The sequence below is a fragment of the Parasteatoda tepidariorum genome, chromosome 10 (assembly GCF_043381705.1).
Source record: "Parasteatoda tepidariorum isolate YZ-2023 chromosome 10, CAS_Ptep_4.0, whole genome shotgun sequence".
Classification (NCBI taxonomy): domain Eukaryota; kingdom Metazoa; phylum Arthropoda; class Arachnida; order Araneae; family Theridiidae; genus Parasteatoda; species Parasteatoda tepidariorum.
In genome coordinates this window covers 33,993,576-34,020,734 of record NC_092213.1, presented here as the reverse complement: position 1 = coordinate 34,020,734, position 27,159 = coordinate 33,993,576, and the positions used below count along the sequence as shown (strand labels likewise).

Here is a 27,159-nt window from a genome sequence, read left to right as displayed (position 1 = left end):
TTAAAATCAAAAATTATTTTATTTAAGCTTAAAAAAATATTTACAAAATTGCAGCTTTGTATGAAAGGAAAATTCATGCATCCCAGTTCCTATAATTAAAAAGAAAAAATTGTAAGGTAATTTATTATTTAAGGTAGGTATCATTAAGAAGTGAGATGCGATTACAACCCAAATTGACAAATTTTAGATTTCTGAGCAAAAAAAATTTATTGAACCAAATTGAATTTGCAATCCCTCAATTTTATTACGTGAGCATATTTCGCGTACTTTTGGATTCACTCTAAGTTAAAAACATACAAATTAAAAGCATTGCTTTTTTCTTAAATTTGCAAAAAAAGTAAAAATTTAAATTTTTGTTGCATCTGGTGCTTCATATAAGATATAAGCACTCATAATCCTCCTCTTTTGCCAGCAAAAATAAGCTAAGCATATGTACCCTCCCTCTTTAAATGCTTTTCACAATATTTGAATGTCTCCATAGCATTTACAAACTACTTACATGATATTTACTACATGATACTTTATACTAGATGCATGATACTTACATGATATTTGATGTCTACACTTATATTTGCCAACATGTAACACTTAACTTACTTCCAAGCAGCGTTTAAAGATGTTCAAAAATTATCAAGTATTTAATAAAATAAAAAAGTTGTCAGAACAATCTGAAACTACACCCTAAGGAATTTAAATAAATATAAAATTTACAAAGATTAATTCAGAGCATTGTCGAATTCGGGCTTGAAATTACGAACAGAAAAATCTTAATCTATCTGAAAACAAAAATTGTAAAAAGAAAAATAGGTTAAAATGTTATGTGGTTTAAAACTGTTTTATGAGGTAAAAAATATCAAATTTAATTTATTATTGTTGCATAATTTTTGTATAATCTGAAACATTGTTTAATAATTTATAATACCTGATAATCTCCATTTTTAAAATGAATATTTACAACAAAAATGCAGAACAGATGATATTAAAAAAGATATAATATTACAGAAAATGTAAATTTTCCTTAATGAATATTGGAAGCTTTGATTACTATTACTGTGATTACTATTACTACTGTTCAATGAATGAATTCTATTACACTTTCGTATGAACTGGACTAGAAAACTTTCGTCCGTGTTTTCTTATTTACAACAATCTTATAATTAAATGAGTTTAAACAAAGGAAAAATGACAAGAAGCACGTATTGCCCTATCCGAAAGAAAATCCCATGCCTGGATACTAAATAAAAATATAAAACACATAATAAACTGAAATAGATTCATTTATGACTAAAATTTACCTGGCTATTAAAAAATATCAAATCATTCGGCGAGTGATTCTTCAGCCTTTTACGTTATATCTGTTACAGTGGAATTAACCTAGGAAGATAATTAACACCTTAGACACAGAATAACAGAATTTTATATCATAGGGGCATAAATTCGCAACAAAATATCCAACAAAATTCGTCAAAAAGATTTAGCCTCAGATAATGTTTTCTTATGAATTTCAAAAAATTAAAAATAGTTATTTGAAAATTTAAAATAAAATTTGTAAAATAGAAACTGAATGGATAGAATGGATAGGAAAAAAACCAGTAGATCTTACGAAATTTAAATATTATAATAACTGCAGCATAATATATTAAATATTTTACATATAGAGAATTTTAGGGACTTTTATTGTCTTCAAAGTACAAGAACTTTATTACACTGATAACTATAAATGGTCTACAATATTTTACATTTATGATTGATATTAAATGAACTTTAACTTGAAATGCTTCTTATTATATTCACTCATAATTTTGATAGTAATAGACAATTTATTATTGATATTTTTAAACTGGTCACTATGAATAAAGTTTTTAACTGGGAATGAGCCCTTCATCATTATGTAAGTGTAATGCATATTAACAATAAATTGCGTTAAAATTTTATTTCTATAGGAAGGACAGGAGAAATTTTAATAAATCAGATGACCAGGAAAAACTGGCAAAATCCATTTGTCTACTGGTAAATCGAGTAGAGTTGGCAGCTATGAAACTAGCATTCGGAATACAGGACTGACATAGAATGAAATTGTTGGTAGAAGTTGTTTTACATTTAGATTATAACCTTTAGATTATATATTTTAAGCATAGAATTTAAACCTTTAGATTATGCATTTTTAACAAAAATTAGTAAAGATAGTAATTACCATTGGTCATCACTGGACAATGCAACGATCAATAGCGTTTTGGACTGTTGTGGTAATAGTTTCTACTACAGCTGTAGATATAGTTTCAGCTACTGTTGCAGCCCTAAATAAGAAAAATTATAGAAATGCAGTGTATCATAGTAAAAAGATAATGGTAAAAAAAAATTTAAATACACTATTTTTAAAATAATGAGGTGTTGGTTCTGCATGCACTGAAATCGCTAAATATGAAATGGGTTCTTACTGTTCAACTTGTTCGGTTTCTTCCATAGGAGCCTGTACAACTTCAGTAGTAGATTCTCCTGCCTCTGACCTAAATAGAATATTCTTTAGTTCTTCTATTGCAAAATTCACAAAATACATATTTTTATGTACTTTTATTTACCGGGTAGTATCTGGATTTGCTGGAGCAGAAGCTTGCACAGAGCTTCTGAAAAATAGGAATAGTACTTGAAATTACAAAAAATGCAAAATAAAATTGCAAAAATTACGGAATTTATTTAACATTTACATTTTAGATTAAACTGGATTGTAACGTTTCAATCAAAGCTGCTTTTATAAGAAGTTATGGCGATATTGTATCAAACTCAATCGCCTGTTTTAGCCAATTGCTTCCATTTTGCATTTTTCTACTCACTAAATAATTATGCGTAGTTTTATAGTTACTTTTGTAATAAAATGTTTCAGAATTTAATACCAAATCTACTAAATGAATTTGAAAATAGCCAATAAACTTTGATTTTTGTAAGAAAGAAATGGGGGAAAGGTACCTAGCATATTTTAGTATACATTAAATCTATTAGAATTTTATTCAGACTATTGAGCATTAAACATCTTTATTTTCAATTGTTATACTTCATAAATATTAATTTCAAGAAAATTTCGTAATCAGAATTTCACGACAATTTGAAGAAAGCTATAAAAACAAAATAGGAAAGATTTAGTTAATGCAACCCCTTAAAAAATTGCTTTATGTTTTGTTTGACCATGATCAAAAACATAAAGGAGGAAGAATTCTGTCAAGAAAAAAAAATTTGAAAATTGTCAAGACAGGAGAAGTAGACATCATGCAATAAAAAATTAAACAGTCTGATTTTTTTTTAATAAAGAAAATTGAAAAATACGAATTGTTAAGAAAAGAATTGTTATACTCACTCTTCGCTTAAACTCAGACTCACTTCGTCATCAGACGTTTCCGGTTGCTTAAATATATCTCTTGATTTAACGACTTCATAACCAGACTTTTTACAAGTTTTGGCATAAGCTTCATTCATCTGAAATAAAAATATTCATCTTTAGTGGAGGGTTTACTGTTTACTGTTACTTACTGTTTTTCTTGATAAAACAGATTTTTTTTTTTAAACTTGGAATGAATCTACTCTTTAAACTGAAGATTTAATCAACAATCTAGAATAGCAATTACGCTAGTTTTAAGTATTAATGATTCTAAGCAATGGCTGAAAAAAATCTTTTTTTTTCTAAGAGATCGCTATACCACGTGAAAAATTTCTCACGACCAATTCTATTTCTACTCTCCATACGGAAAAAATCAGGTTTGACATTCCTAGAGTGATTTATGAAGTTTCAAACCTAAAAATGAATATCGAAATGCAAACAAATGAGAGAATTTTATTGTTATCAATCGAAATGCAAAAATTAAATTGAAGGATATTTTGAAAAAAATTGTTTAGCATTTGAAGCTGCATGGCTTACTCTATGCATGTCAGAGTTTACTTTTATCTTAACTGGTAGCTCTAATTTTAATACACCAATATACTTCTCTAATTTATTCAGCAATTGAGATGAGGCATAATTTGCAGAAAAGTTTAGTACCCTCTTAAACGAAATGAACTAATCTTAAATGAACCCTTCAAGGAAATTAGAATTCGGTATTTCAAGATTTGCTTGAAGTTGAACTTTAAAAATAAAATGTTTTTGCAATTTATAAACTACAAACGAATAAACCCTAGTTTAGCAACTTTCAATCTATTAGTATACACTTCTCTTAGATAGAATATTTCAAAAGTAAACATCTTTCCTTTTTTAGAGAAATTTTCAGTTTTCCTTCGGCAAAGGACAAACAGATACACTGAGCTGAAAATCTGCTTTCCTAGCGCAACTTTTAATCAGTAAACGAATTAAACCACTCTAGAATTCCTAAAATAAAAAATATATTTTCCAAATGAATGATTTGGATTGATTGTAGTGAAAGGAGTTATCACTCCATGAAATTTGATTTACTTATATGGTTTGGATTAACTCATAATGTAAGCATATACTTTTTGCCCAATACCACGTGATTTATACACAAAGCGATAGTGGTGCAAGTTCAATTTTGGAAATTTGCCTTAAAACACATTGTTGATAATTTAAATTATTCGTTTTTTTCTTCTTGAATCTGGACAGCTGAATTTAGACATTATCTCTATGTTAATAAAAATCAAAAAATAACCATACCAAAAAAAATTGCAAAGAGAACTTTGGGAAAAAAAAAGAGTTCCTACGCAAGATAAAAGCTCATAAATTTTTCCCAAAATCTAGGAATTCCTGAAATAGCTAAAATATAAGGCAATGAAATTCAAACTAATAGTTCAAATCACTAACTGCTGTATTTTCCATTTATGATTTTTAACTCTTTCCCATATGTCGTATATGATTAAACATCATAAATTTTTATTACGTTTAAATTTCACAATTATTATATTTTACTCATTTTCTTACTTTACTGATTTAATAATTTATTTCTCACCTTCTTTGATATATTTTTTACTTTGTTTTACTTTATTATAATTTTAAATAAAATATTTTAAGAATCTTTCTTGACTTGTGCCACTATTGCAATTAAAAAGATTAATTTGGGTATAAAAATATCAATCTCTTTACCATATTAACACCTTTCCTAAATCTTTGATAAAAAACGTTTCCTTACCAGCATGTTTGCCTAAACGTTGTAAATTCAATTACAAAGACTAGATACATCTTTGGTAATGAGGTATTTGCTCTTGTTTTTAATTAGAACTTACATCTTCGCATAAAAATATTCATAGAATATTTTTATCATAAAAGCTTTAGCAAACAGAAACGTAACCTTCAGATTTAGACATATTAATATTAACTTCGTTTGTTCTTATAATCAAAAGAATAATAACTAACTGAGCTAAATGAACTGAATAGGTTTGAAGTTTGGTTCGTTCGGTTTGTTTCATTCGGTTGATTCATTAAACGAAAAAAACTTATTTGCTAAGAAGAACCGTCTTCACTACATTAATTATATCAGCAAAGAACATTCCTAATTTCTAAGGAACGTGGCCATGTCTCAATTCAAGAAAAGTAGTGCTCTAAAATAATTTTTTTAGAATTACACGTACTTATTTACAGCGCAAATTTTCAAAACTCTGCAGTCATTTGAAAATCATTTAATTATTAATAAAGACTGAGAAGTTGGGTGCACTTATGTACCAAAGAAATTAGAATTTAGCACTAGAAAGACAAACTTAGTGTATACCTATATTGCTCAAAAGCAGTCAAAATTACTGGATTAGGAAAGAATAATTAATGTGTAAAAAGACTTGTTTAAAATTAATTTTCAATATTTTTTTACATTATTTACAGTTATATAGCAAGTTATTAGTAAATATCAATAAAAAAAATAATTTGTTGCACAAAAAGTCACAAAATTGAAATTGCCTCATTTCATACCTGCCAACATTGGAGAAATAAAACAACGGAGCGTATGCCAGTGATATTTTTTAGGCTACGAGTTAAGTTTTGATACATCATGTAAGTCAAAAAGTGAAATTCAAATTTGGAAATTATATAAGCACTTACATTTATCAAAGTAAAAAATTTATATATTAATCTTAATCTAAAGACGATTTTTTAAACCATTATTTATAATTATTTAGACTATTAACACTTAACATACTGCAGCACCATCTGTTGTGTAAAAAGAGAAGTAGTTTTGCCATCAGTCGATATTTTATCCCAAATTTGAGAAATTTGAAGAATAAATTGGTAACAGGAGATAGTCGTAAAAAATAGGAATCTTCGTTAGGAAACAATAGACTTGGCAGGTATGTTATATACATCATTGTTTTTCTAATTGAAATTAAAAAGCAGTCAAAATGACTTCGTTGGCCAATCCAGTGTTAAAGACAAATTCTCAACGCAAATATTCTTTAAAAAGGAAATTTAAAAAAGAAAAACTCATATTTAAGCAAAGAAACTTCTTGACCTAATCATTGAACATTTTTATAAACAGTATATTTAAATTGTCTACAACTTTACAAACACTAAATCATCGTGATTAACAGCACTAAATCTTTATAAATTATAAATATTGCAGATCTTTATATTTTTTTATTTTTTACACAAGTTAAAATGCATGAAAAAAATAGCAAAAAATTTAAAAAAATATTATTTTTGCTTAATGCAAAATTTTTATTAACTTGTGTAAGCTATCAATAAGAACTCATCAGTTGTATCATTTAACACTTAACGGCGTTCGAAATATTTTAGTTTAATTTTATACATTTAAATTAATTTATACTGATTTCTACTATATACCACTTTATATTCAATCTGAATAAGAGGCAAAAATATTCTGCTCAAAGGAAAAATGCTTTTAAAACAGTTTCTTTCGGTTAACTATGTGTAGTACCGTATTGTCAATAACTTTTTAAATCAAATCAATCTGGAAAATTTAAATAAATTTTTAATATATTTAACTACTTTTGGACATAATCTTTTGAAATGTTTAGAAACATTTAAACACAAAATCATTACATGAAACAATACACAAAGTAGTTGAGCTTATATCACAATTTTAGCTAACTCGCAAAATATTCCAATTACCCAATTGAATTCTTATTTTTCAGTACTTCCCTAACTTCTCACAAAACTTTCCATCCACCCCCATTCACTGTAATTAAAGAAATCTAAACACTCTTTACAAAATGATCTTTTCATTAGAATCTTCAACGTTGTTTAATTCATCCTTAACCCATCAAGTCTTAAAACTATCCATAAAAAAACGCGAAACTGTAGCCTCGTTTCCCAATTAGCAAAATCTACCCACAATCCTCTTCGATTTTAATTCGATCCTTGGATGGTAGAAAACAAATCTCAATCCTTAACTCGATTAAAACTTTTCGGGGGGGGGGAAGTGGGTGTTGCAAATTAGCAATACTTAAAACGAGGCTCCAGATTTTATGCCACGATGGACAAATAGCTAAACAATGGAGGGAAATATTTTGAAAGGGGGTGTGCTATTAATCACGTATCCTTTATTGGGCACGTGGGAATAAGCAGACGGGCTTATTGTAAGTTGGCTAATTCGGGAATCCTTATTTGAGATTTGCTTTTAGGATGGCGAGATTGGCGACAAAATTATAAGACCATATTTGCTATATTCCAACTAACTAATATTTTTAAAATAGCTTACCAGATTCAAAGCATATTTTCAGCCTATGCGCAGTCATCAGATAAAAGAATTAAAAATTAAATCCATCTTACATTGCTGCATTGTTTTAATTTGAAGTAGATTCGGTGTAGAGAAAAAGTGTTAATAGATTCCGTATATTGTTAAAATTTAAGCTATAAGACTTATAGTTTTACATACAAATCAGAAACTCGCAGCCAAGATTTTTTTTGAAAAACCTCGAAGCCTAGAATGTTTTTAAATAAACCTCGAAGCCTAGAATGTTTTTAAAAAAACTGGCAGCCTAGAATGTTTTTAAAAAAACTGGCAGCCTAGAATGTTTTTAAAAAAACTGGCAGCCTAGAATGTTTTTAAAAAAACTGGCAGCCTAGAATGTTTTTAAAAAAACTGGCAGCCTAGAATGTTTTTAAAAAAACTGGCAGCCTAGAATTTAAAAAACTCGCAGCCTAGAATTTAAGAAAAACTAAAATTTGGTCAGTCAAAAATTATCAATATTCTAGCCTAACACAAAATGTACGCATTATAGCTCATAACATAGGTTTCGTATAAAAAAAATCAAATGTCTGGATAAAATGCTGCTATAAAAACTGAGCTATAAAAGAAAAAAAAGCGATCGAAATAAGTAAAAAAGAAAAAAAATTCAGACTAAATTACACTTAATTATTAACTTTAAAACTATAATACTAAGAATTTCTTCATAATATTTTGTACTTTATTACCCACATTTTTGCGAATTTTTTCATTATAAAAAGGCATAATTAACATGAGAAAAATTTCATTTTAAAGCGATACAAATCCAAATATTATACACTACATTTGGCAACCCTATACTTCTGACAAATCATCCAAATTAGAAAATACGGACGTATTCTTTCCCACATTTTCAACAAAAAGATCTAAATGTGATACAGGAGGAGCCTACCCCTGTTACCGGAGAAGGTTATTAACGACATAATAACAAACCCTATTCCATCACAAATTAATGAATTTCGAACAAAATTACTATAGCCATTGCCCATTTCGAATTCCGCGTACAATTCCAAATTAATAGAAAGAAAACTCATTTCCAAAACCTGATTACTCATCTATTCTTATGGTCATCGTAGAATAATCGAAAGATATTCATAAATGCAAAATGAATTAAGTATTGGAGATTTTGATGGAAGCAAAATTTACGCCAAATGTCTGTAGTAACAATCAGACGTATATAAAACATTTCTAAATGTTTGATGCTCAGTAAATGCTTTACTCAAGTGGTAATTTAAAGAGTTTCGTAATCGTTTGCTTTTCCAATTAGAGCGGGAAATGTTTTTGGGGTAGGGATAGAACTTTTGGAACTGTATTTTTGTTCGAATGAGTTTCTTTTGTATGTCTTTTAGAAGATCGAATTAACGTAGACCGATTGAGAAAAGATGTCTACGAATCGTTATGTCTCAAAAATTAGAAATAGGTTTTGAAAGAAAGATAATTTTCTTTGGAATGAATGGGAAGTAAATTTATCAATAAGCGCTGCGAAAATAAACAGCTGACGGAAAAGAAAAATAAAGTAACAGTCTTCGGAACAAAAAAAATGGATTTTTGTTGGTAATAATCACTTGAGGAAAATATTCAGTTTTGGTCCTAATGCTGAAAAAGATTAATAAGTATAAACGTTTGCAGTTCAATTGAGAATCAAAAAACTTTATTTTAAATCTCATTAATAAACATTCAAGATTTTCGTAACAAATTAAATATTAAAAAGCATTATAAAAGAAGTAAATATCGGACATCTTACTGATCTGAAATGTTACTTTTTAACTAACTAGGCATATGGACTACAGCTATGTACAAAATAAATTTTACAGTTTAGTACCAATTTGTAATTATACTTTTCAGTAACTCGAGAAAGTTTCAATTTATCTTCTATACATTGCGTTAAAATTCGAAACATTGTTTTTTAAAACTTTTTCAGCCATCACTTATAATAAAATAAAAAAAACACTAAAAATTCTTTGTAAAACATCTTTAAACAAACTAGTTTCATAATTGTGAGTATTGATTGTGGAATTACAAAACAAGGAGCAAAGCGGAAATTAACATTTAGAGTTCTAAATTTTAGATAAAGTCAAGAAATGTTATTAAACTTGCGCAAAAAAATACTAAAATGGCAAGGCGATTTACCAATATTTAAAAGATTAATGTATTACTACATAAAAAATTACTGAATACATATAAAAAATTAAATAAATATGAAATCATTAAAAATCAGGTAAATTAAATCTTTTGCATTTACATTAGCTTCCCTCACAGGAACTAAATAATTAATATGATTTGATTCGAATGTTAGAATTCAATTTTTTGAACAATGAAAACTTGAAATTTAGCTCATTAGAAAATCTAGTCAAGATTTTGGTACACTAATTATACTTTTATTTGGTAAACAAATTAATTTGGTTCACCAATTTATCACACTAATACCATTAATTAACAAAAACTTATGTTTTGTTCAATGATGATTGTTTAAGTGCAAATAGTAATTCTTAATTACGTTTAACTTAATGCGTTAATGCATTAATATGTTATCGTAGTAATACATTACCTTAATTCAAATAATAAATCTTAAATTAAGATACCACTTTTTTTTCTTAAATTAAGATACCACTTCTGAAAAACTAAAGTAGTCTATAGTTCGAAACGAAAGATTTCACGATATTATAATTCTTTGTAAATCTGATTTATTGTTAAAAATTTTCTAGATATGACTGCACACTATCAAGCAATTAGGGGTATTAAAAACTGGAAACAAATTTTTTAAAAAAAAAATGGACAAAACATATTTTAAACAGAAAATGTCAAAATTGGAGATAAATATTCAGTAAATTCTCCCTATCCAGCACTTTCCTGCGGAATCACTCTTAAAAAGGTAAAAACACTTTTACGTGGCTAGAAGAGTTCGAATAAAAAAAAAGATATATGTACTAAACATACACTTTTTCCAGCTATTCGTCACGATCTTAATTTAATAATCATGACAAAGCCGTTTTTACATTTGAAGTTAACAAAAATATGGCATCTGAATTGAAAACTTTATTCTCATAATTACGTAAGTTCTAAATTTACAAGACCAAATGAAATTCCTCATCTAAAAAAGTTATTATCCCTCCCCCTCCCATTTATCTTACTCCCTCAGATTTATCTTACAGCTGATATAACTCAAAACAGCCTTCTGAAACTGCCGGTCCAAGTGAAACGATCTTAATTAACTCCAGTAATTATCACTAGTTACGGCCAATCCAACGCCAAAACTTAATATCGTCTTACTACCCATCCGCATTAGAGTTCACGGCCCTTCAAGTATATTAAATACCATATTTCGTGGAAACTTCAATACTCTAGAACACTATAGAATCCTGGAAAACCGTGAAACTGGACTCGCAAACGATTCCCCAAATATCAGACGATATTCCGAGTCATTTAAATCTGCCAATTGCCCAAAAGAGGCTAATTATTAGCGGCAACAGTATCCTCTCGTCTGCGCTTAATTGTACGAAGATGATGAATGTTGCCACTTTTCGGAAGCTTAATTGGTCTTCGCAAATTTTCCCTCCGCAGAGGCGGCAAGCCTTGGGTTTAAGAGGTTAGAGGAAGTGTAAACAGAGTCGATTTATGATTCCGGAGAGGAGTGGTTTCACTTCATTTCGAGTTTGAGGAATTAATTGTTTGAAAATCAGAATGCATTCGGTTAATTTTAGAAACTTCTCGTCTTGCGCTATGACAAGTTTTAATTTTTGTTTCGGAAATAGGAACATTTATTAAATAAGCTTATTCTATTATCCTAGCAAGAAATTTTAAATAAGCAACTTTAAATAATATTCAGAAAAATCTAGTTTATTTTATTGTTCTGTATTAACACAAAATTAGCATTAAGTGTTCTGAAATGTAAGAGACATGAAGATTTTGTATACCTTTTTAAATAGAACTTCAGAAGAAAATGCATAGAAATACAGCAGTGATTGTAAACGCAACAAGGGTGACCAACCACAAATTAAGAAATTATAATTTAAATTTTTTTCAATAACAAATCTATATTAGAAAAAGATGCCATTAGTTATTGAAATGCTAATCTAAGGTTGAAGCTGCACAGGAATAATTTAGTTTTTTTTTTAAAGTGGCATAAGCTCATTTGAAGTTAAAAAGTAATAATTTTTGCAGTCTGAATTTTTAAATTATAGTGTTAAACACATCACTCAATCAACCTTGGACAAGATTTTTAAACTTATTCCTATACTAAATTTTAAAAGCATCAGACTTTCCTAACTTCCTAGTGAACTTTTTCTATTTTCAAAAATAAAAGCACACTTTTCTTCGTTTTTATATTTGTGAACTAAACACACCAATACCTTAAACATCATTTCATCTGATGCTTTACCTAAACCAGACTAAAAAGAAAACGTTGGACTAAAACAAGTGATCAGACATCATTAGAAAGATTTCTTCAGGTGGAAACCGCAAATAAAAAAATATCAATGTCATCACTTTCAATAGCTTAAGAAAATTAGTTTTGAAAAACAAAATTAGAAACCAAAATATAAATAAAAGCAACCCTAGCTAGTCACCAAAATTGAATTCCTATGCATACGAACAAATTATTAAAATTTGAAAAAATCAAATACGAATCATGATAATCAGACATCATTCAGCTATCATTAAGATTATTCTTTCAGGTGGAAACCGCAAATGAAAAATATCAATGTCATCACTTCAATAGCTTAAGAAAATTAGTTTTGAAAAACAAAATTAAAAACCAAAATATAAAAGCAACCCTAGCTAGTCACCAAAATTGAATTATTATGCATACAAACAAATTATTAAAATTTGAAGAAAATCATATACGAATCATGATGATCAGACTTCATTCAGGTATCATTAAGATTATTCTTTCAGGTGGAAACCGCAAATGAAAAATTAAGGATGTCATCATTTCATGTGTAACAAAACTCTTTCCTGCGAAGTATACACAAAATGTCTAATTTTTTAAAATTAATGTATGAAAAATTTCAGGAAATGGTTTAATATACAATTATTAAAAAAAATATAAAAATTATAAAAAACAAATTAAAAAACAAATATGAATGTTTATTTTTTGAACAATCCCAAAAAAATAAAAAGAAAGATACCATTAGAATAAAATTTCTATCAACAAAAAAAACTTCCAAATTTTTCCTAAATCACTTTAAAAACTTACAATTACTTTAGCACAACAGCTTTTAAATTAAAGTATTCGCATTTATTAAAACAAATGTAAAGCACATTCCCTTCACAATCCTTACAAAAAATTAGATTTAAAAATTTTTTAGTGTAATTAAGAATAAACTGTTATGGAAGTTAGATATTAGCCGTAAGTAAATGCATCTTTTTTTCATCTCATTATTTACGAAAAAAGAATTCATTCTACGCTTTACAACTAAACTCCAATAAAATATAATTTTCGGCCATGGAAAAACGCTTTCGAACAAAACAAGCATATTCCATATCGTCTGCTTGCAAAGTTAATTACGGTCACAAATTCGTTGCACCTGTCGTTTTCCAAAACATTCTGGACAACTAACCGCCATCCTTTTCTGCTTTTTTTCTCTCAGAGCATCCACAAAGAATGCAAAAAACAGCCCCTACTTTCTTAAAAGAAATGCTATTAATGGTGGTTAACAGGCCAAAAACAAATAGGACGGTAATAAAAGCCAAGTTTGCTTTTTGTTGTCTTTTTTGCACGTGTATTTATTTCAACCCTTTGTGATATTTTTTTTAGACCTCTCCCTCAATAGCGGAAGGTGAAAAGGGTGATAGGGAACGAAAAAAAGAACGAATTCTCCCTTGCGCCAGATGGGAAGAAAGTGATTATAACCATAAGTTCTTCTCATTGAAAATTAACGCCACATTCTCTAAGAGCAAAATTAGAGGAAAAGCGGACTGATAAAATTTCCGGCATAGCATCGAAATTTAAGAAAGACAAATTAAAAATTTAATATCACATCAAAATTTGAATAAATTACTTATATTCAACAGCGATATAAGAAATTCTAGAAATATCGTATGAATTGTGTCAAATTAAAAAATTAAAAAAATTAAGTTTGCATAAATATCAGGTATCATTTTAAAAACTATCAATTTTAGGTTCTTTTTTTCTTCATTTAAAGGGTGAAGCGCCCTGTAAAATTATTTTATTTTTATAGTTGCAGTATTTCTTTAAGTGTTAAATTATTTCTTTAAGTGTTAGTGAACGCCTCAAAAAAGTATGATTTTACTATTATTCATAGTTCGAAAAATCATGCTAAAACAGTTCTAAGTATAAAACATACTAAATACAGTAAAAATTGTGCTAACACCATAAAAAATAAAAAAGTTTTACACAAAAAAATAAAAACATTTTTGCCCAATAAAAAATAAAAACATTTTCGCCCAATAAAAATAAAAACATTTTTACACAATAAAAAATAAAAACTTCAATAAAGCAACACAAAACACTAAAATACATTTTTATTTAGCCTCTTGTAAATATTAATTATGTGTTTGAAAACATACATATAACTTAATACTGGCTGAGCATATTATTTGGATTGATTAACAACGTAGAACGATGTTCAACATCAATGTTTATCTGTGAGTGAAATAATGATAAACTTAAACCACTTTCGAGCGAAAGGCAAGGAAATCAAATGCCTTTAATTTTTTTCCAGCTTGTAACTCTAAGCTGTATAAAAGTAATTAGTAGAAACAGCTTTAAGAAATGCCAGAAAAAGTGTTTAAAGAATAAATTCTTTCTCCCCAATATGCGAATGCTATAAAAACATTGAAAACAAATGTAGCGTTGAAGATAAAAAGCTTCCTTAATGTAACTTTGTTACGTTACCACTTACGCAGATTGTTTTTTCTCACACAAAAAAAAATTAGTCTTGAATGACTTTAATATTAATAGCGATGATAGAAGACTTTAATAAATAATTAATGCTAGGAAATTAGTGCGGGTTTTTTAGACAATGGCGTTAATTGATTGATTTTTCTAAATTAGCTCTTTAGTGGTTTCGCTGAAGATTATTTTCATTCTTGCTTATATGTTCTGTTTTCGGTTGAAATTTGCTTTTCTACGGGTGAAAAATAAAATTACTTTCTACGAATAATAATGCATTTAAGAAAAACAGATTGATTCAGTTTAAAACTATTTTTTCTACTGAATGCTTATGATTCAAAACCAACCAAGTAAAAAGAGCAGATATTAAGTAGCTGCTTAAGTCAAGCCTTAAGATACTTTTTGAAAAGGGTTCGCTCATGCGATTTTTTACTTACTTAAAAGAAAAAAATTATTGCGTAACTTGAGAACAGCAGAATATTTTTCCCATACATAATTTGTATTTTGACATTTAATAAAAATATGCTTAATTCGTATGATAATTATTTGAACTAATTTTAAAGTAATATTCGCCTAAAATCCAAGACTGAAGCACTGGATCTATGTATCCCTTTTTACACTTCATCGCAGAGCGTACACCGGTGTCAATTTTATATATTTTTTTACACTAATTGCAAGCAAAACTATTTAATTTGGTATTTAATAATTACTAAAAAATCCGTTATACTATCAAAATCATATTTGTATTAGTATAAAATTCTAAAAAGTAATTTTTTTCATTCAGATTCAAAAATTTATCAAATTAATTATATAAATTAAAGGACAAACACATAGATTGGATAAAAACCAATAGATTTTAGAAAATTTAAATTTCATGATAATTGCTGTATAATGTACTAAATATTTTACATTTAGGGAATTTTAGGGATTTTCATAGTCATCAAAATAGAAAAACAGCATTATTTTCCAGTTATAAGTGACATTATGTCCACTCATAATTTTGAATAGTAAGTCATTTAATTTATCAATTTAAAGGTAATTAATTTATTAATTTAGTTACCAATTGATTTATTAATTTAAATAGGGAGTTCTGAATTAAAATAAAATTGAACATTTTAGAACAAAAAAAAAGTTTAGAACCGATTTCTATCAAGTATGTATTTGATTTCTATGAAGTAGTATTTATTCAAACATTAAAACAAGCAATAATCTGTGCAAAAATGCTATTTCAATACGGATTTTTTAAGGAACCGAAGTCAATTTTATGGAATTAGGCAAAAACTGGAAGAATTTATTACTAGAGGAATTGTTACTAGAAGAATTAGACAAAAACTAGAAGAATAATTAAGCAGGAGATCAGAAGAAATATGCGAGAAGAAACAATCCAGCAGAGTTTGCAGCTGTTTTTCTACAAGGAATAAGTCTCTTAGATCTAAATAATGCGAAATTTGCGAATTGTTTCTCGAAATAACTGCGAATTTGAAAAATTACTGTTTGGAAGTCAGCCGTGTTTGGAAAATTGCCTTTAACTCAGAAAAAGACAGTTGTTTCAGGTTGTATATCAAATCCACAATTTATCAAATTTATCAAATCTTATTTGAATCTAAAAATTAACTTAAAATTATGAAAAAATGGGAAGAATACGTTTAATAAAAACTCTACAAAGGGTTATACAGATTAGTTAATATTTCTAATCAGCTCTATCATGCTGCCTGCCATGTGTTAGGTCTTACAGCAGTATTGGCTCTGAAAAAATAAACAAAAACAAGCAATAATTTCCTCGTTTAAACCTAATAATGTTAAATCATATATGAATTGCAGAATTAGTGAAGGTTTCAGATTTAATTAATGTTTGGTAGATAAAAGTTGTACTTTACATGGTCTGTCCCAGCAGTCATGGCCCCAAAAGGAACTATGAGCGATAATGGAATATGTAAAGTTTTGGCCTTCATCAGCCAATAGCTGGAGACCTTTTTGTTTTAGGATACAGTGGAAAGAAATAACTACACTGGTAGCTTCCAAAACCACAACAGTTACCAACATCAGACTCGAAAGCAGACGTTGGTAAAAGCAATGCATCCAATGGCATATTATATTTATGAACTTTCTGTAATAATTAAAGTACGAAAAAAAATTTATTTGCATCAAGAGACAAAATATTTGGAGGGAAAATATACATTTTTCAAAAGGAAATTTTTGGTGGAAATATGATCGTAAATTTATCAGAAAATTTAATAAGGAATTACATTTTTGGTGCAACATTTATCTGGGGGAAAAAAAGTCCAGACGTAAAACTCTTCATAGTTATGCAAGTCTTTTGTAAGAACAGATTTAAAAACATTGTCTATTCATTAAGCTGTGCATTATTCTCGAATAGACAAAACTTCACATTTGAGTTGTCTTAATGTATAGTTTTGCCCATTCCTTGCATTTTAAGGGGGGAAAGTTTTAAAAATAATCAACTACAAAGAGCCGAACTTTTACGACTATTTTAAAGTAAACGAGACAAATACAATAATTTAGTGTATTTTTTTGCAGTAATCACTGAATAAATGCACTGAGCATTCATGTCTACTTATTTTTCACACAATTGTTTTTTTATCTTAGCATTTCAAAAAACCGAGAGAAGGAAGCAGCAATATATATGAAAAAATAGTACTTTTCTTTTTTGAAGAAAATCATTTGAAGAAAAAAAAGGAAATTTTTTTAAAATATTCAAAACAAATTCGAAATTTATTTTAATTTGATGACTATATTCAGACCACTGACTTTTTCAGGACTGATTTCAGTTCTGAGGAGTGTCATCCATGCATTTAAGTTATTTTCTCAAATTTAATCTATTTATCTCTAGCTATGCATGAAGGTTAATAATTACTAGATTCTATTGACAAAATCAAAAATTTATGCATTGTATAAATATTTTAATGCTATTTTTATGATTAATTTAAAATCCCGTTTAAGCAGTCAAGACTGTCTTCCTTACTCATACTTTAAATTAACTGCTATTAGATTATTTATACTCAATTTACTTTGCAATTTAAATTCAAAATACCATAAATTTCTTTACACTAATTAATGTAAACAACTTTAGTTGAACTTGCAGGCCAACATTAAGGATAAATAATGCTCCCAAATAAATTAAGATAACAGAATTAAATCTTCAACATTTCACAATCATAATTAAGCGCGCACTAACTTTCCTGAAATAATAGGTTTCTCATACTAAATTGCAATTAGATTTTTTTGGGGGTTTAATTTCAGCAAAAAATTAAGGTTTTTTTTATCTTAAAAATCTCTCCTAGGGCACCCCAGGGAGCAGTTTCCGTCACGACAAATGAGACAATAAGAACCAATATCCTTCATTCTGCGTAGGAGAAAAAAACTGCTAAGTAGTGTTTAAATGTATACACAGGGTTGAAAAAGCGCAAGAAAAAACTGGAGCCTCGGGGGTAGGGAAAGTATAAATTAAGGGGTAGTGGAAATAATTTCCAGGTTTGAGATTAAGAGCTTAAAAAGAAATATAGTTTAAAAGAGCCATTAAGAGCAAAATGGAAGGGTACAGTAGCCAGAGTAATTAATTTAGTAACATTAAACTTTAATGTTTAATGCAATAGAAGAAAGCTCCCTTTCTGGGGCTTATCTCCCAATATAAATGGGGAACAGGATTATAGTGGTAGATGAAATTGCTTTCTTATAATGGATATCACTGAAAATAAAAATTCTTGTTAGAGTATATCAGGATTTCATCTAGGCATAGATGGTATATCCAACCCTTTTCAAGAACATTGTGAAATTTTAGGTAATTTTTTTTTCTGCTCTTTAAAACCTTGACAAACCTCAAGCAAAAGTTTCAAAAATATTTTCTAAGTTAATAAGAATAAAAATTCTGCGTGGTTTTTATTGCTAACGTGTTTTTTCCAAAATATTTTCAGCCGTAAGGAACCTCATGGATCTTTATAAGGTTTCATAAAAGTTTATACGGAAACACTACATTTTTTTTAACAAATACAAACTCATTCATTTCATTAACTATAAAACAAAATTGACTGCAATATTCTAAATCTGTGACAGATTAAACCTTATAAAAAATGCTTATATTTTTAATCTATGGTATCAGTTTATTTTATGCTCATTTGAGGAAGTTATTTTATTTTAAAATTTTAAAAATCCGAATAAAAATAATTCAGCATATTTAGTAGGAAAAACTAAAGCAATTAAATTAGGACATTGGCAAACCTCAAGCAAAAATTCTGAAAGTATTTTTAAAGTTAAACATGAATAAAAATCCAGGTTAATTTTTTTTCTAACAAATTGCATTTTCCAAACTTTTTCATTTTTCCAAAAATTGGATACTATTAAAAGAGCAAGGAATACTTTGAATTCACTGTTTACATAACTACTATAAAATAATCCTCTAAAATGTATAAAGGGTATTATAAACGGAAAAGTTTATACAAGCAGCATATCAGAAAAATAGAAAATCTAAAATCGTGCAATTTCACGAACATGTGCTTATCGTACAATTAATGATATTTGTCATGGAAATAGTCAAATGCAATTATAATAAGCAATACACAGAGAGATTTAAAAACATTCTTATTCTGAAAATTACCTTTCTCAGCAAAATATTATTTTCATTAACAAATTCAATAGTTGAACATGGTTAAACATCATGGAAAGGCAGAAGCCCTTATGACTCGTAAAAATAAGGAAACTATAATACCGTAAATGGAACTGTTATTATTATTTTTTTTACCTGGATATAACATAAAAGGCTTACAAATATTGCTATTTTCGCTATTAAATCATCAAACAATGTCTTACATCCCGATCTTCATATTTTAAATAAAAATTAAAATGCACAAAAACAATTTTTTTTGAATTGCTTATGACTTTCACACAAAATTGAGCGCCAGTGGCATGAAAAATCGATAATAACCACCATTTGATTACATTTTCTTTCCATGCATTCCTGAACTATTTCTGCACTAATGAATTACATATTGCACTAATCATGCGTTTTAATCATTTAATATTCACATCAGGGTACTAATTATGAAAGTTTTCATGGCCTATATTTCGAAGAATTTCGAAGATTTTCGAAGAATTTTGAATTATTTTTTTAAAAAAAAAAAAAAAAAAAAAAAAAAAAAAAAAANAAAAAAAACGAAAAAAAAAAAAAATTCTCACGAAACTGATGGACTTGAGACCGAAAATCTACGCAAAAATTGGACGAATAGAGCAGTAGTTTGCGGCAAAATATTTTCTTGTTTATTTGAACTATTTTCTTGTTTATTTGAACTATTTAATTTTTAAAAAATGCATTCAACGCTTACCAAAAAATTCTAGTTTTGCAAAACAAACTTTAATTATAAAATAAAGCATAAACAAAATCTAAGTTCAATTCTCCATCCAAAAATCAAAGAATAGATTTCATAGACCAAAACGCATCTCAATTACAACTTTCCCTTTTTCCTTTCTCCAGGAAAGAGGAATAAGAGGGAAAGAGCACTAATTAACATTAATTACCGTTATTTTCCTCTCTTCCCTATCAGACGTGCGAAGTGGAGAGAAAAATAATGCTTCAGTTTGGAGTCTGCAATTAACGGTAAAGTCCCTTCACGGAGTCGTCTAATTTTTTACACTGATTTCTTTTTCACAGCTTTTAGAAACAGGAGAAACTACTTCTGTTCATTTTTATTTTTACTCCTGTTATTATTTTTTACTATTTCCTGTGGGAATAACACTTGCAGGAACCGAGGCTTGAGACATCTTCACCCCTTTCCGAGAATATGAGGGGCACGTCACATATTGCAATAATGTATTTGTAGATTGATAAAAATTAGAATAGTGTATGTGTTTTAAACTGCAGCTTACAACTGCGACATTAAAAAAAAAGTATGAATTAAATTTATACGAAGAAACAACTATTAGATAACCATTAGAAAATTTTACACTTTTCCCTTAAAAATGCACACTAGGATTATTCGATGAAATTTCAACTGTAATGAAATTATAATATCATCGTACACTTTCAATAAAAAAGCAACTTCTCCCGTGATTTAATTTCAATAAAAATTAACTAAAGATGGTTAATTGAAACAGTTATTTTTCTTGGTTGCCATAAGCATAAAATTAACAGGTCAGGTATTGCTTCTTTATAAAATCTCATTTCAAACAGTAAATTGTATTTACTTTTATTTTTAAGCATTGGGTAAAACTGTTCAATCCACATAAGAACTTATAATACTAAAAAAAAATTAAATATTTGTAGGAAAGGCATTACTATTTAATGAATTCTCTTTGGTGAAATATACTAGAGTATTTAATGAAATTTAAAAAAAAATGCAGAGAAAGTTACAAACAGGAAAATTTACAAGGAAAAACTATTGTGCTCACAAATGGGTCTTCACAGAATTAGATACAGGAAGCATGAATGGGAATTCAAGTACATACATTTGTAGCGAATAATTTCAACTTTTAAACAAAAACATGAACTGAAAATGGACTAAACTCTGTTCGCCAAAAAGAAATGTTCCAAACTTCAAAAAGTAAAAAATTTTCCAAACTTTAAAAAGTAAAAAATTCTCCAAACCTTAAAAAGTAAAAAATTTTCCAAACCTTAAAAAGTAAAAAATTTTCCAAACTTTAAAAAATAAAAAATTTTTCCAAACTTTAAAAAATAAAATTTTTTTCCAAACTTTAAAAAATAAAATTTTTTTCCAAACTTTAAAAAATAAAAATTTCTCCGAACTTTAAAAAATAAAAATTTCTCCGAACTTTAAAAAATACAAATTTCTCCAAACTTTAAAAAAAAAAAAATTCCAAAAAACTGTACTCGTAACTAGATTTGAAAAGATTCATTTGGCTGAACTAGTTTCAAACCACATTTTTCACCTTATTCAATTAGCAGAAGATCCCCTAAAATTAAATCATGTTTGAACAATAACAGAAAAAACTAAGCAACGAAAATCGTTTGCTAAACGTAGCATTTGAGACGGAGGCCAGATTAAAAGAACTTTTTCGTACTTAAGAAAACGGGGTGTAATTAATGTTGATTAAGATAATTAACTTTTCAATGTCAACTTCCGAACGTTATAATTAGTCTACAAGATATGCAATTATTTAAGCTAATTGCAGATGTTCGAAATGCATATCGTCAGTTGATTAAGAAGACGCCAAATACTTAATTGCAGACGTCGCTGTGGCTTGCTTTTTCTAAACATTTTTTGTAAACACTTTTTTCTCAAGGAAGAGTATATTACAACTAATCTTTTTTCAAGAGATTTAATCTTGTAAAATCACCGCCTCCTTTGGCCCCATGTTCGAATTTATAATCATAGGGTGTAATTTTTGCAAGCAAATGTAATAAACTAGTGTTTTGAAAGGCTAATTTTTAGCCATTTTTTTTATAGATTGAAGTTGATAATTATGCTCTTGTTTAAAGAAAAGTTGAAATCTTCGCTAACATAGCATTTTTTATCCCAAAATGTTTTCACTAAATACATATTGTTAAGGGTTTTTTATTCTAAGATTAACTGACACTTTAAAAAGTTCTTTTAGAATGTTTTGTGGATGAGTTAATAAGCATCTGAAATTTAATAAAAAGTAGGTTTAGAGTAATTATTTATCCGAGAAAAAAAAACAGGGCCTCAAAAGGAAAGGCTTTAGAAAAAGCTTAAGTATAAGATATCTTGGCTGCGTTTTTGTTCTCATCCTGAAGTTTATTAATTGTACAAAGCTGAGGAAAGCGAAGATTATTGAAGTTTGAAAATATTAATTGTTGGCCTAACGCCAATTAAATGTTTTTGTTCTTTTTTGTTTCGTGAAGTCAATTTCCTGTTCTTATGAATTCCTTTAAGATTAGTTTTTTAATGCATAAAAAAATTCGATTCATAATTCATTTATTTTTTAAAATTAAAACTGGCGTTCTTTTACTAGAAAAGTAAATTTTTCAAAAATTCAAAATAAGCTGTATTATCAGACATTAAAAAAAATAACTTAATTGCTTGTATGTTCTCCTAAAACTAACGCGGAACAAGTTTGATAACTTAAAGTAAAAACTTTAAAAGAATACAACGCCTTCTACATTCTTACACCTCTACTATATAAAAGTTTCTTTTTTAAAAAATCAAACTAAAAATTTGTTTAAAGACAATCGTTGTGCAGAAAGTAACAAAATAACGTTTACTTAAAATGAACGTTTTATTAATATTTATTGCTTTTTTTAAAAATGATTCTAAGATATTATTTTAATGTAAGATCGGGTACATTAATAACTATAATTTTAATGCAACATTGCACTACATAGTAAAATTGCGAAATTAAACCCTTACATACTCAGTGTAGGGTGAGGAGAAATTTCTTACAGTAGTTAAAGGGGGAAGCACCTAACGTTGGTGCAAAAAGAAATTAAAACTCTTTCGAAACGAAAATATTTCGAAGAACAGCATGAAAGAATTAGTGTTTGTACATCTTTACTCAACTAATGAGCGTTAAATAAAGCAAAAGGAATTCATAAAACTTTAAATTCGAAATGTTTAGATAAAATTAATGATTAGATCATATTCAAATGTCAGATAAAATAAAAAGGAATCAAAAAATACCAAAAAATCTTAATTTGAATTACCTAAAAATCTTACAGAAATAAAAATTCAAGCAAAATTCTTTCAAAATATTAATTTCAGTTCAAATATACAAAATGTTCTTTTATAGGTTAAAATTCTCACAAAAAATAAAAATTATATCGATAATTTTTTTAGAGTTCGCTGAATTAGGGATAGAGATTTAAACTACAAAAAAGGAAAAAAGAAAATATTCAGCATGTTTTCAGCAGCAATATTCTGAGTTTCTTAAATTACTACAACACAATCACATTTTCTGAGCAGATTAGTTACAGACCCGTTCTAAGAAACAGAGGGGGGGGGATAACACGTGAATGGCATTTCCTTTGCCACAGTGGACAATGAGGGATGGAATAAGGGGAGGAAGGCCTCAAAAATGACACCGAAGGTGATAATTTTCTTCAAACTGACTCAGTGACAAATGATGAAAGAGTACTACCCCTAACAATAAGGAAGCTTTTGAACAGGTACTGATAGCAAGCAAAAATACTTTTACAAACCTGAAAATCGAAATATGTATGAAAATTCAAATTAGCTGTTAAAGACATTAAGTAGTAAACGACATCTTTGCTGTTTAATAAGCGTTACATAATTACTTTAAGCGTCACATAATTACACGATTACTTTAAGCATTGCGCAATTAACTTAAGTGTTACATAAATACTTTCAGCGTTACATAAATACTTTCTGCAAAACGTACAATGAAACGCAGGAAACTCTTTTTTTTTTTTTTTTTTTTTTTTTTTTTGAGTTTTGATCTTTACCGAAATTACTTTTATTTAGATCACATTACTAAACTTTGTCTCAAATATGCATTAAAATCAGATATTTTCATTCAAATATTTTTAGGATGTCGTTGCTTTCCTTTTAACACATCACATCTTAAGATTTGAAAAACTGACCTATATTTCACGATTAATTATACAAAAATTCTATCTTTTAAATTTGAAAGCATTCGGTATTCCACCAGAATTCATAAAAGGATACGAAATTAAGCTCGAATTAATTAAATTAGGATAATTAAGAAACAAGAAAAAAATAATCGTATCATTTTCTTAAAATTTTTTGCAGATCTGCTTGTTTTTTGAAGGCGCTCATAACATTATAATGCTAGACATCAATCTGCCGCCACCACCATATAATAGTGGCCAAGCCATGGAAACGAAACCGCATATGGAGCTAATTTGTTGGTCTGAAATTAATATTGAGCAATGCAAGATGTTATAGATTAACTACCACTTTTTTAAAATAGTTATAAATTATATTTAAATTTCAATCACTCTAAAAACATTATGAGCTACAAATAGTTATTTAAACGATTTAATCATTGGAGAAGTTTTCTAATCATGATCACGAAAACAGAGAAATGTCAGCATAATTCTTTGCATTTAAAATATAAAATTGAAAAGATTCAAACCACTAAATGTGTTTGCATTATTACAAGTATTTTATTTACTAAAAGTCGCTATATAATCATTTTTTGATCTTGTAAACTTTTTGAATAAAACCTAAGAACAACAATGGCAGTCATAAAACTCATCTAGTATAGTAGTTATTACGTTGTAAATCTCCTTGCCATTGAATCACTGTCCAAAACCTGATCATAATGCAATACAAATTATTTAACTTATTAAACTTTTGAAACTTTTCAAAAAGAGAATTCACGAGAGGAATAAAAATTCTAAGACTTCCTTTGAAAAAACAAGTCAGTTTACTTCACTGCGCGGACACTCTTAAAAAGGGGAAAACACTTTTACATGGTAAAACGAGCCAGAAAGAATATATTTTTAGATCAAAAACAATTCCACCCTCCTATTTCATAAGAATTAACTGTTTCATCAAACAGGGAAGACCATATTATGTCGAAACGAAATTCTGAAAATAAACATGAAAAAAATAGACGTGAAGAATTTTAAGACAATATAAAAGATTTTTTTCCGCTTCACAATGTATATATAAAATTATAAACTTGTTTTACTCTTTCAGGTCGAACAAAAGATCAAAATTTGAAGAAAAACTATAAATATAGTAAAAATTGGTGATATTAAAAATTGGTTAATAAATATGTGATTATAGGCCGGCATACTCAAAGAAGCCTGAAATTTTTGGTGACCCCGACATAATGCAATAAGCAAAATAAAAAATAAATTCACTTTCGCAACATTTAGGAAATTTTAAGATTCCAAAATATTAGTGACTCAGTAAAAATTTACCATTCAAGAAATTCAATTTATTTCGACGGGGAAAAATTTTTTTTTTTTTATTGTTTCCTTTTCTTTTTTTTCTTCTTTTTTTTGCGAATAAGTGTACTTTTCGTGGTCACATAGGGTAAAGGAATGGTTAATAGCAGTATTTACTTGAACAAAAACTACTTTAAACTTTAATTTTGATATTTACTAGTCAATTCAGACAAACTTTTTGATCAATAATTCTAAATTTGTAAGACACTAAGTAAATCATCTAGATTTGTGTAAGACCATAAGTGCTTAGTTTAAACACAATAAATACAATAATAGCAAAGCAATAACTCAGTTCATTAGAAAAATTGTAATTCAATATACATTATTGCCATTCATATGACTTAAATTTGAAGAAGGAAAAAATATTAGACAAGAAGTTAATAAAGTTCGATAGCAATAAATATTCTATTTCTATAAAACGCTTTAATAAAAAAATAAAAACTTAAACTAAACACATTACGATTGAGATGTCATAGAATTGCTTGAAAAGACTTACTTTTATGGAGAGACGAAGGAAACGAAGGAGAGCAAGGAAACTTGGAGAAAAACTCCTTAAGCAAAATTTAAAGTTCAACTAATACTAAATATGAGTTTGAGCAAGCTTTAAGAAAAGGAAGATTACCCCCTGGTGTGGTTATCTATAGTTCCTGGTAGACAAAGGTAAGGCCCCTCAGATTGGATGAAATCAACGGACAGAGTGACCGTTACAGTGTCAAGACTATCATTTGCTGTTGTGACCTGTCCATTAACACACCCCCTTTTCAACTGTACCACCTCTTTTTTTTTGAATGTCTAATTTTGAAATGGGGGAAAAAATCTCGTTTAAACTAGGTTTTCAGTGGCTTCCTGCGTTTTTCTTTATTTATTTTCCATTGTAGTTAAAAATAGCAATAAGTTAAAGTTTTGCGGCATTCTGAAACTGATACACTTTACGTAAAAACACCTGAAATTTTTAATGCAAATTACTGTTATCAAGGATTTTCAGCTAAGATTTTGCGTAGTTTCATTAAAATTTCTTATTTTTTAAAAAAAATTAAAATATACGAACAATTAAATAAATTTAACTCTTATTCATGTTAGCATTTTGTCCTAACATTTTATTAATTTTTTTTTCCAAATATAAAATATTTTGGTGTTAGCTATAACTAATAATCGAAAACAGAAAATCAGCAAAATAACAAAAAATAGTTCTGAAACGGCAATTTTGGGTTGAGAGAGGAACTTCATGCAACCAAAAAGGATTTTCAACAATTCTCCTTGTTTGAGTTCCTTTTTCGCCATCTTGAATTTTAGATTAAATTACAAAAATACATGCCAATTACATCTTTCAGTAAAATACATTTCTTAAAATCTAGAGAAAATACTTACGTTTATTAGATAGCGAGAAAAAGGCAATTTTTTAAAAACAGCGATTGTTCTCAAACATTAACGTAATAAAGCAACTGTGTGCAATTATGGATTGATTGGTAGATCAGTAATGCGCTGTTTGCTTGTTTAATTCATTTACTTTCATTTTTGATTAAACCGATGAAAATTCAATATAGTTGCAGCTAAAAAAAAATTGACTGAAATAATACAAAACAAAGATATCTTTCAAAACCGTAAAGCAGAATAAAATTATAACATTAAATAGCAATTTAGAATAATATAGAGGAAATTACCAGTGCAGTGTCCTACCTTTTTTGACGAAATTGAAAATCCTTTAATTTTCGACAGGACGCCTGGGCTTGAAACTGTAAGCATATATTGAAATTAGACTAATTTATGGTTACACAGCA

At 27.9% G+C, this 27,159-nt stretch overlaps 1 protein-coding gene across 5 annotated transcripts; it reads right to left on the bottom strand.

Moving 5' to 3' along the window:
• On the bottom strand, nucleotides 1-27,159 carry LOC107443537 (uncharacterized). Of its 5 annotated transcripts, none has more exons than XR_006224641.1 (7): nucleotides 27,059-27,139; nucleotides 3,350-3,468; nucleotides 2,580-2,624; nucleotides 2,439-2,507; nucleotides 2,195-2,297; nucleotides 1,296-1,374; nucleotides 1-89 (listed from the first exon to the last, which is right to left on the bottom strand). XR_006224641.1 is itself a non-coding variant. In XM_021147273.2 (6 exons), exons 1-5 carry the CDS (start codon nucleotides 27,122-27,124, stop codon nucleotides 2,204-2,206), a joined length of 393 nt encoding a protein of 130 aa, XP_021002932.2. In that variant the 5' UTR covers nucleotides 27,125-27,139; the 3' UTR covers nucleotides 1-89; nucleotides 2,195-2,203. The 5 variants fall into 5 exon arrangements, 1 of the variants encoding a protein (XP_021002932.2); XR_006224644.2 differs by lacking the exon at nucleotides 27,059-27,139 and adding an exon at nucleotides 26,750-26,875; XR_006224643.2 differs by lacking the exon at nucleotides 27,059-27,139 and adding an exon at nucleotides 25,878-26,042.